The sequence below is a fragment of the Trichechus manatus genome, unplaced genomic scaffold, assembly GCF_000243295.1.
Source record: "Trichechus manatus latirostris isolate Lorelei unplaced genomic scaffold, TriManLat1.0 scaffold00059, whole genome shotgun sequence".
NCBI classification, from domain to species: Eukaryota; Metazoa; Chordata; class Mammalia; order Sirenia; family Trichechidae; genus Trichechus; species Trichechus manatus.
This window is the reverse complement of record NW_004443995.1, coordinates 12,841,037-12,852,471: the sequence shown is the minus strand read 5'-3', so window position 1 is coordinate 12,852,471 and position 11,435 is coordinate 12,841,037. Positions and strand designations below refer to the sequence as shown.

The window sequence follows — 11,435 nt, the reverse complement described above, 5'->3', positions numbered from 1 at the left end:
AGACTGCCACATCTTTCTCCCACAGAGTGGCTGGGGCTTTGAACCACCAGCCTTTCGTTTAGCAGCTGAGCACTTAACCCACTGTGCCACCAGGGCTCCTTCCATTCCAAATAGCAACCGAAAACAAATTTCTTAGAAATAATCTGAACCAAGAATGTGTGTACCGAAAACCAAATTTTACTTAGAGAAAGAAAATTTGAACTAATAAACAGAAGGGCCACGTTCTTTAAAGGAAAGGCTTGATATTATGAGACCATTTTAAGAGTATTAATTCTTCCTAATTCAATTTATAGTTTTAAAACAATTCTTATCAGAATGTTTTGTTTTTGAAAGTTAGAAAATGTATTCTGAATATTAATCTGGAAGAATAAATGAGAATAGCTAAAATTTTTAATAAAATAAAACAAAAAAAATTCTTGACTTTAGGGTTGATAAAACATTATAAAACTACAATTAAAAGTGTGTAGATAAAACAATAGAATAAATTAAACTCACACTATCATGTATATAAAAATTTAAGTGAAAAATCAGTAGAGAAGAGCTTTCTAATGGTCTAGCAGTAATAAAGTTAGCTTTTAGGTGGAGATAGAGGGAAAAACTCTAACCTCATACTATATATGCAGATAGATTAACAACTTGAATTTTTTTTTTAAAGCAAATGATTAAAAAGCCAGAACAAAATATATTTGATCTCTAGATCTCTATGGACAAAGATTGAGAGGTAGAAGTTTTCCAAGTTTAAAGAGCAGCAGAAAAGATCACATGAGATTTGAATACTTAAAGATTTCAAACTTCTGTAGGTTAAAAAAAAAAATACCACGAACAAAATTAAAAGATAAAGGGCTAACGAGTAAACAAATAAGAAACAAATTATTCATATCCTTCCTACATGCACCCATACCCATTGCCATTGAGTTAATTCTAACTCATAGTGACCCTATAGGACAAAGTAGAACTGCCCCATAGGGTTTCGAAGGAGTGGCTAGTGGATTCAAACTGCCAGCCTTTTGGTTAGCAGCCATAGCTCTTAACCACTGTGCCACCAGGGCTCCTCATATATGCCTGGCTCATAATAATAATAATAAAGATTCTAGGACCCCAGTGGTATAAATAAGAGTCTTGGGTGGCACAAATGTTTAAGTGCTCGGCTACTAACAGAAAGGTTGGTGGTTCAAATCCACACACAGGCACCTCAGGAAAATGTCCTGAAGGTAATCCTTCCGAAAGGTCACAGCCGTGAAAACCGTATGAAGGGCAGTTCTGTCTGACACACGTGAGGTCACCATGAGTCAGCATTGACTTGATGGCAACTGATTTGGTTTTAGTGGGATAAATGAGTAACAAGTATGAACTGTGAATTCACAAGAGAAACACAGATGGCTAATAAATATGAGAGCATATCCAGTCTCGCTAGTAACTACGAAAATGAAAGTTAAAACTGATACTGTTTTTCACCAATAAGTTAGGACATTATGTTTTAAGTTTCAGCACTGACATGGGTGAAATGAGAAAGGCACCCACTCATACACTGTTGGTGAGGGTGTAAATTGATTCAGGCTTTCTGGAAAGTGGCAAAGTGAATCAAGAGCCTTTGATCCAATAAGTTAATTTTCAGGAATCTCTCCTAAGGATATTATAAAAAATTCCAAAGACATTTATCATGGCATTGTTACAATATCAGAAATGGTCCAGTAGTGGGAGAGTAGTTAAATAAATTGTTATATCCATGCAATAATGCAGATATTTTAAATGTGTGCAAATGAATTTTAATGATATCCAAGACTGAATACAGTGTGTCAAACTATTAACAGTCATTGCCTCTAGGTCACCCAAGGAGTGATAATATGTTCTGCTTCCTTATATTTTACTTTCTAAATTTTCTGAAGTGAAAATTCATCATTTTTATAGTCAGGAAAAAAAATTGTTTTCTCTCCACCAGGCAGGAAAATGGACTTCTGCCGCAGCAGCTATCTAATTGAGTTACAGAAGTCTTAGCCGTTGTGTGTACGTATGAACACAACACATAATATTTTGTATGAGACAGTAGCTTCAGCATTGAGTAAACTGTGACAGAGTAACCTTTCCCTGCGAGGTGGATCATTTAAAGCCACATGGGATGCGACTGTTTACTGGGTGGCCTATATAATCTCCCTTAATGGTATAGGCTTTGTCAGGATGTTGGGTGTTTTGGGGTTTTTTTTTTTTTTCTTTTTCCCTTTTTTTAAAGGCTGGATAAGATCAGTGTCCTATACTCTTAGTACTTAGATCTCACAGGAAGAAGTTTGGAGCAGGTGCTAGTTCAGTGAGATCAGATTTCACAGTATGAATTATTTTTCCAGTTTTCTTTTTTTTTTTTTAACCAGACCTTACGTCTTATAGCTCTGAACCATACTTCCTCCACCTGTGGCTTTCTACTTCCTCTGCTTCCTCTCCTTCTCTCTGTCCTCCCTTCTCTCTACCCTAAAATTTCTCAAACAGCCTAACTGCAGAATAAATGCAATAGAGCTTAAATGACGAATACATATAGGATTCAATAATAAAGGCCCAGGCTTTGTTATGCTGTTTTTTTTTTTTGAAGTGGCACTACTCTTTCAATTCATGGCTAAAGAGAGCATTAAACTCTCAACAAAGTGAAACTGCTGTGATTTGTTATGAATGATTAAGAGTCTTTGTTAAATTATTTCCTGGAGACCTATTAGACATGCACATTGACATTCAGACATTGTATTAACTAATACAGTTAACTAAGATTTTATCAGTTGTGCAGAACTTAGAGAATATTTAACTACCAAAGTTTAAATTCATGTAAATTTATATTTCTATATTGAAATAGCACAGATGCCCCACTACATCCGGAGCAAGGAAGAATGAAGAAAACCAAAGACACAAGGAATAGATTAGTCCAAAGGGCTAATGGACCACAGCTATCACAGCCTCCACCACATTGAGTCCAGTACAACTAGATGGTGCCTGGCTACCACCACCAACTGCTCTGACAGGGATCCCAGTAGATGGTCTTGGACAGAGCTGGAGAAAAGTGTAGAACAAAATTCTAACTCACAAAAAAAGATGAGACTATAAGAGCACAATTGGAAGAGCGTAGTCATGTCACTGAACTGTGCATGTAGACATTTTTGAAATGGTATATCTTTGGCTATGTGTATTTTCACAGAAAAAAAAAGAGGTTGAGAAGTTAGAGGGTTGATGTGTTGTGGGGTTGTTAACCAGTGTCATAAAATAACATGTGTACTTCTGTTTCATGAGAAACTATTTGTTCTGTAAGCCTTCACCTGAAGTACAATTTAAAAAAAAAAAAGGAATAAAGGGTAGGAAGGAAAAAAAAAAAAAAAAGATGAGACTTACTGGTCGGACAGAGCCTGCAGAAACCCAAAAAGTATGGCCTCTAGATACCCTTTTAACTCACTCCTGAGGTTCACCTTTCAGCCAAAGATTAGACAGGCCCATAAAACAAAAGGAGACTAAATGGGCACACCAGTCCAGGGGCAAGGACGAGAAGGCGGGTGGGGACAGGAAAGCTGGTAATATGGAACCCAAGGTCAAAAAGGGGAGAGTGTTGACATGTCGTGGGGTTGTCAACCAGTGTCACAAAACAGTATGTGTATTGTTTAATGAGAAACTAATTTGCTATGTAAACTTGCATCTAAAGTACAGTTAAAAAAAAGAAATAGCACAGGTGTCTTTGATCTGTAAAAAAAAATTGTAATGACTAAATCATATGCTTTATCTTCCCACAGGCGTTCACCTTTATTATGTTGGAGGGGAGGTATATGCCGAATGCCTCAGTGACAGCAGCATCTTTGTGCAAAGTCGGAACTGCAACTACCATCATGGATTTCATCCCACTACTGTTTGCAAGATCCCTAGTGGGTGTAGTTTGAAAATTTTCAACAACCAAGAATTTGCTCAGTTATTGGCACAGTCTGTGAACCATGGTTTTGAGACCGTCTATGAGCTCACAAAAATGTGCACTATCCGCATGAGCTTTGTGAAGGTAAAGGAGCGCTGATTCTTCTGGTTAGGGTTTAACACACTTGTGCTGTGCTTTCTCCCAGTACATAAATATATATTCTCTTGATATACGTCCATAGAAGCCAACTTATCAAGGCGTTTTCAAACTCTAACAAGGATGTCAATTGTTAGGAGAATAGCATTGGAACATAGGCATGTTTGTGTTGAACATCAGTAGTAGCAGACTTTCATATCCTTTTTCTTATTCTGTTAGCACTATTTTAGCCATTGTAATACTATTAGGATATGTTATCTATTTAACATATGTAACTTAAACACATGGTTGTCTCATGAGGTCGATTCAGTAGACACATTTCTCTTCATTTTTTGTTTTTACTACTTTAGTGATGGCAAAGCTTGTTTGTTTGAAGAATAAGCAAGTGACCTTTATGTAAAAATACAAGTCCATCATCCAGGAAATGGTTTTTGATTGGTCAGTTTTTTTTTTTAGTGATTCCTGTAAACCTCATGATTTTCTTATAATCCTTGCCCAAAGATTGTATTGTAAGATTTGAAGAGGGGGAAGGTTAAAGACATTGTTCATAATAATTGATCTCTTTGTTGCCTCATCTTTTGCCTCTGAGAAATAAAAATTTAAAAGATGCCGTTGAGATATCAAATAAATATTTAAATATCTGAATAGATGTCACGAATCAGTTAGTCTAGTAACTGACTGACTTGTCTCTGAATTCTCAAAGATAAATATTCATTCTCTGTTACTTGGAAAAGCAAATCTAATTATGTATTTGGGTGAGGCAGTCAGCTTTTATATTCTGTCTTCAGAAGCTCACCTAACTTGTTTTGAAAGCTGTTTTGTAATTTTTGTAATGTATTTATTACTGAGGATAATTTTGGAACCTTACTTTGTTCATCACCCTTCAAGTTAAAGGTATTTTTCCCTAGACATCGTTTTTCCTTACTTCTTGGAATCATATTAGCAGAGTTTCAGAGGGTTTTTTTAGTGGGGTGGTTTTTTTTTTGTTTTGTTTTGTTTTTTTTTTTTGAGAGATAATTCCACAGTTCTTTGTAGCTGACTATGGTACCGCTTTAGTATTAAAGGCAGCCTTTTAAAGAGGTTGACCTGTACGCTGTGCACATATGAGACTATAAAGACTTTGTCATTCATTATTAACATTCACTCTTTAATACTTGACTAAGCATTTGGCTAAAATGAATTTTAAAATGAGGCCAGTGACTTACCAGAAGTATTTTTTGTTTGTTTGTTTTGGATAGAGGAAAAATACTGCCTTAGGAGTTAAGAGATCCAGGTTCTAGTTCTGTCTTTACCATTTTAACTGTGTGATTAAGACACAGGGATTCTTCTCTGGGTCTCATGTTCATCGTCTCCACCGTAGGGATGGAGTGGGGTTGGGAACTGGTAATGATTGCTGAAGTCCCCTGACAAGTCTGTTATTATTGAAAGACACTGTAGAAGAATTTATAACTCAAATGCTCCAATTGGACTTTCTCCACAAACTCATTTTTATCTTGGTTACCTGACCAATTTTAATTATTTACTTTATATACAAGTAAAATACGCTAATAAAGAGTATTCATAATACAGGGGTGTACATTCAAAAATTTTTGGTTCCAACTCATAGCAACCCTGTGTACAACAGAATGAAACACTGCCCAGCCTTGAGCCATCCTCACAATCGTTATGCATGAGCCCATTGTTACAGCCACTGTGTCAGTCCATCTCGTTGAGGGTCTTCCTCTTTTTCGCTGACCCTCTGCTTTACCAAGCCTGATGTCCTTCTCCAGGGACTGGTCCTTCCTGATAACATATCCAAAGTACATTATCCTATCTTCTAATGAGCATTCTGGCAGTCCATGGTGTATTCGATATTCTTTGCCAACACCATAATTCAAAGGCATCGATTCTTGCTTATTCACTGTCCTGCATATGAGGCAATTGAAATTTTATTAGATTTCATTTATTCAGCAAATGTTTTTAGTACTACCTCAGAGAAGTAATACAAAAATGAAAAGGCACCTAAAGATTCTTGCTTCCAGAGCTTATGGTCTAGTATACGTTTAATTATAATGTAATGTGATAAGCACTGCAGTGGAGGGTTATACCTGATTCGGAGCCCTGGTGACGTAGTGGTTAAGAGCTCGGCTGCTAACCAAAAAGTGGGCAGTTTGAATCTACCAGCCGCTTCTTGGAAACCCTGTGGGGCAATTATACTCTGTCCTGTAGAGTCACTAGGAGTTGGAATCAACTCGACTGCAACGAGTTTTTTTTTTTTTTTTTTTTTTTTTTTAAATACATGGTTTAGTGGATAGAGCTGGGAAGCTGGATTGGAAGAGTTAAGAATAAACAAATCTTATTACAAACTCTGCTGACATGATAAGGACAGCTGCTTATCATAAACTAGTAACAGAATTTGTATACTTTTTATAATATTGCCCTTTAATATTATAAGGATCACATACTTTACCCTCTTAAACTTAGCATCTTAGAGAAATGATATAGACTGTTAATAGCCAGTCTTGTTCTATTTTTAAGGTGATCGCTTTTGGACTTTAATATAAAACACATTTTATAAATTATTTGTACCTTATACTCTCCCATATCTGAGAAATCCAAATCAGTTCAGCTGAACAAGTGTGGAGCTCCTGCTCTGTGCTAATCACTATACTAAGTGTTAGAGATCAAAGATAAATAAAATCTGATCACTGCCTTCAAGGAATTTACAGTCTAGCAGAGGAAATATGCATATAAACAAACCTTTAAATTAAACAGTGGTTTGTTGACGTATGTACAAATGCATGGGTGTATATATACATGTAGTTCATATAACTTTTTCCTGAAAGTTCTGATATTCAGATGTGTTTCTTCTAAGTATTGGAGTAGGTAGGTAGCAGAAATGTATAAAGCCCAATCTTCTCTTAGATTCTTACAAAAGAAAAGTTTATCAGAACTTCACATTCCATTGTCCACCCACATCAACGAATTTTTTGATCCTTTGCAATAACAGATCACTTTTCTCTTGTGCATAATGACTTCCTTCTATGGAACCTTGATGTCTTAATTCAGTAATTCTGAAGATGTCTGGCAAAATGAATGATGGAATCTATTGATTCTGGGCAATGGTTATGTGTCCATAACAGCTTTTTGGATACTTAATATACTACCAGTTTTGCTTAGAGATTCAAAGATCAAGAGCTTTTTGTTCATTGGAGGACCTTTGTTGCCTGAACAGGGAAGGAACAGAATGTCAGTCTAACATAGCTTTTTCTTTATTTTCTTGATGGTAAAATGAGAATTTAATAATAGCTTTTCAAGAAAAATAAATAACATCACAGGGAATTATCATATCAAGTATGAAGACACATCCAAATTCAGAAAGTTAAAATCTATGATAGTACATACACCTTTGTATTATGAAACCAACTCTGTGGAAAAGGCACTATCAGTAACGTAACAGGCAGTGAAAATGAAAGTTAAAAGTGTCTTTATTAAAACAACCTTATAATGTATTTTAAAGCTTTGATTGCCCGAGTCCAGAAGTTCTTGGTTTGGAATCCATGGATGGACTTGGAGGAGCTATGAACACTTAGCCTCCTAAAACTGCCTGCCAGATTGTGTGTGTGTGTGTGTGTGTGTGTGTGTGTACATGTCTGTAGTTTTCTGGTGGAAAGGGTTCATAGCTTTAATCAGTCTCTGATAATGTGAACTGTTTTTACTTAAGCTTAACCACTAAGTTAAACAAGTTAAATGACCTTCAATGTGTTGTTTCTAGGGCTGGGGAGCAGAATACCACCGCCAGGATGTTACTAGCACCCCCTGCTGGATTGAGATACATCTGCACGGCCCCCTACAGTGGCTCGATAAAGTTCTTACTCAGATGGGTTCGCCTCATAATCCCATTTCATCTGTGTCTTAAATGGCCTCAGGCTTCTGCCTCTTGAAAACTATTGAGCCTTGCATGTACTTGAAGGATGGATGAGTCAGACACAATTAAGAACTGAAAAAGGAGCCTTGATGATACTTGACCTCGTGACCAACTGTTGGATTCCGAAATCTAAAAAAATTTTTAAAAAACCTTGGTAACATACTGTTGATATCAAGAACCTGTTTAGTTTACATTGTAACATTCTATTATAAAATCAACTAAAATGCAGACTTTTAGCAGGACTTTGTGTATAGCTAAAGGAGAGATGGCCAAGCCAGAGACAAATTATCTGTTGGAAAAAATGATCTTAAGAGATTCTTTTGTGTTTGGCACTTTAAGGTCATCGTTTGGCAGAGGTTTAGCATTAATGGTTAGTTTTTCTGAAGTGTGTTTTTATCAGGTTTAGAGCCCATGTTGAGTCTTCTTTTCATGGGTTTTCATAATATTTTAAAACTATTTGTTTAGTAATGGTTTTTGATTATTTGTTTAAGTAAAGGTTAATCTTGATGATATACATAGTAATCTTTCTAAAATTGTATGCTGACCATACTGCTGTCAGAATAATGTTAGGTGTATGCTCTTTGCTAAATATGTATGTACAGAATATTTGGAAGTTAAGAATTGATTAGACTAGAGGATTTAGGAGTATCCGAGGGGGTGGGGGGAGAGGGAAATGACAACTGCAAATGTAGAATATACTGTAAAATTTCAGTTTGTTGCTTTAAAGAAACAAACTGACGTCTGAATTTTGCTGTGTTTCAATTTTTTAGAGTTTTTATCCTACTTTTAACTTTTTTTTTCTTTTTTGCATTCTTCTATCCTCTCCAAAAAGCAGTTATGCAGCTGGTTAATTCATAGAACTGTGAGAGCAAATGAATAATTCCTGCTATTCTGAAATTGACTGCCTGTATGTTTCAATACCAATTATATGGAGTGCTTAAATTTAATAAGCAGTTTTATGGTGTTTACGTTACAGAAATAGGCTTTAATTTTCAAGTGAATTATTTGCCAAACCTAGTAACTGTTAAATATTTGGAGGATTTAAAGAACATCCCTGTTTAAATCCATTTCAGACTTTTAAAATTTTTTTGTACTATGTTTGGTTTTATTTTTCTTCTGCTCATCTTTTATATTCACTTAAACACTCTAGTACGTTCAGTACTTTTATTCCAAAACTAGTGAGTTTTCTCTACTGGAAATTTTAAATAAACCTTTCATTACTGCTTACTTTGATTAAAAATTTGTTGTTTCCTTGCTTCACATACCAGATTTTAGGATCAGTAAGATCTGCTACTCTTTTGAGAGTTTTTTGGTCCAATATTCTTTGCTAAGCACTTAAGAGAATCAATTAGTAGTACAGAGACAGGGAGACGGAATCATGTAGAGAGCAGAGTCACTTTACATCAGAAAAGAAAGGACATGTGGAACTTCAAAAATTAAAAAACCAGCAAAATCTGGAATTCTAGATCTGAGTACAGGGTCGCTATGAGTATCATCAGCTACAGGGGGCTATTAAGTCTCTTGGAATTTTTTAATTAAAGGAATGAAAAAGTCAAAACAACTATTTGTTTAGATTACTAGGGAAAAAATTAAACTAGTTTGAACAACAACAACAACAAACCCCAATGTGAACTGTTTCATAGTGGACGTCTTTTCTGCCAATCAGCATCCAATAGGTGGGAGGGCTAGAGGCGGGGAACCCTAGAGTTACTGCCTCACTCCATCACTTAATAGCTGTTTGATTGCCAAGTTTCTTAAGTTTTCTACACCTTTTTCCTCGGCTATAAAAAGGGGGTAGTAAAGCTACTTCATGGGGTTATCATGAGGATTAAATAAGACAATACATGCAAAACCTATTAAGTGACAGAGTGAGGCAGTAGCTCTAGGGTTCTCCACATCTAGCCATCCCAGCTATTGGATGCTGATCGGCAGAAAAGATGTCCACTATGAAACAGTTCACATTGGGGTTTTTTTGTTGTTGTTGTTCAAACTAGTTTAACTTAGAACCTCTCAATAAATATTAATACTCCTAATAAAATTTTCTTGGGAAGTCAACCAGAAAGGAGTTTGATCCAACAGACATTTGATGAAGACTCACTTACCTTTAAAGTATTAGCACAGTGAGAAATCTTGTCCTTTTAACCAAAACAATTCCATGTTCACAGAAGATTTAAAAGGTGTAAGATAAATAAAAAGAACCTGAAAGTCACCTGTATTAATCACTGCTAATTAAATTAGTTTGTCCTTGAATTTGACGACCTTAAGCACTGGGCTGCTAACTGAAAGGTTGGTGATTCAAACCCACCAGTGGCTCCACAGGGAAAAAGACCTAGAGATCTGCTCCCGTTAAGATTACAGCCTAGGCAGTCCTATGGGGCAGTTCTACTCTGTCCTATAGGGTTGCTATGAGTCTGAATCAACTGCATTGTACATAACAACAGCATAGAAATAGGAGGCAGTGGTGGTTTGGTGGTAGAATTCTTCCATGCAAGAGACCCGGGTTCAATTCTCAACCAATGCACCTCAGGCACAGCCACCACCCATCTGTCATTGGAGGCTTGCGTGTTGCTATGAAGCTGTACAGATTTTAGTGGAGCTTCCAGACTAAGATGGACTAGAAAGAAAGGCCTGATAATCTACTTCTGAAAAATCAGCCAGTGAAGCCCTATGGATCACAGCAGTCTGATCCTGTTGTAATTGGGCTTGCCATGAGCTGGGGCCAGCTCAAGGGCAGCTAACAACAATAGCATAGAAATACTCAGCGTGCTGTAAGAAATTCAGATCTAGAGGATAGTGGTGTCATCTCATTAGCATGGAGATGGTGACTGATGCCTTCATTTTTTAAGCAGCTACTGGGTACCCATCCTGTGCAGTCATTGTGCTAGGTGATAAAAGTGAATAAACCCTAGGCCCTTCCCTCAAGGAGCCTTCACTCAAATGGGGAAGGCAGGCAACTAAATAGACGATGACACAGTGCAGTGATAGCAAGGAATACGGAGGGTGTACATACCCCAGACTGAAGAGCAAGTGAAGACTTCTCAGAGGAGATGGTGCCGAAGCAAGTCTTCGTGTGCTAACTAGAAACTGCAGGCAAGGGATAGGTAGGGGGAAATGTGTACCAGGCAGAAGCGGCCGAATATGCAAGGCATGAATGGTATACCCAGCACACTTGGGAACAGCCAGTGATTCACTATAGATGGAGTATAGGCCAGTTGGGGGTGATGGTAGATAAGAGAATGGAGAAGAAGGAAAGGGTCAGATCATTAAAGATCTTGTGTATGTCATACTAAGGAATGGGATTTTCCCTGAGGATTTTAGTTCTGAAAATGGTTGAGACCACATAGGGATCAAACAGGGCAGGGTCCAGGAGGGAAACTACAAAGCATACACATTAAAAGCTAACAAGAGTAGGAAAGAATCATAGAAGCTAAGGGGGAGTTTCAACAAAGAGGCTTGATTTACGGTGTGAATAATACAGGATAAAGAAGGGTGAGAACTTAGAAA

The 11,435-nt window shown here is 36.8% G+C and overlaps 1 protein-coding gene across 1 annotated transcript in view; it reads left to right on the top strand.

Moving 5' to 3' along the window:
• SMAD1 (SMAD family member 1) overlaps positions 1-9,191 on the top strand; it is a 54,424-nt gene extending 45,233 nt beyond the window's left edge. Inside the window, exons 5-6 of the mRNA XM_023733580.1 lie at positions 3,756-4,012; positions 7,779-9,191. Of these exons, the coding sequence (XP_023589348.1) occupies positions 3,756-4,012; positions 7,779-7,922 (401 nt within the window). The 3' untranslated portion in view covers positions 7,923-9,191. The remainder of the gene's footprint in view (positions 1-3,755; positions 4,013-7,778) is intronic.
• Positions 9,192-11,435: the final 2,244 nt, after the last annotated feature.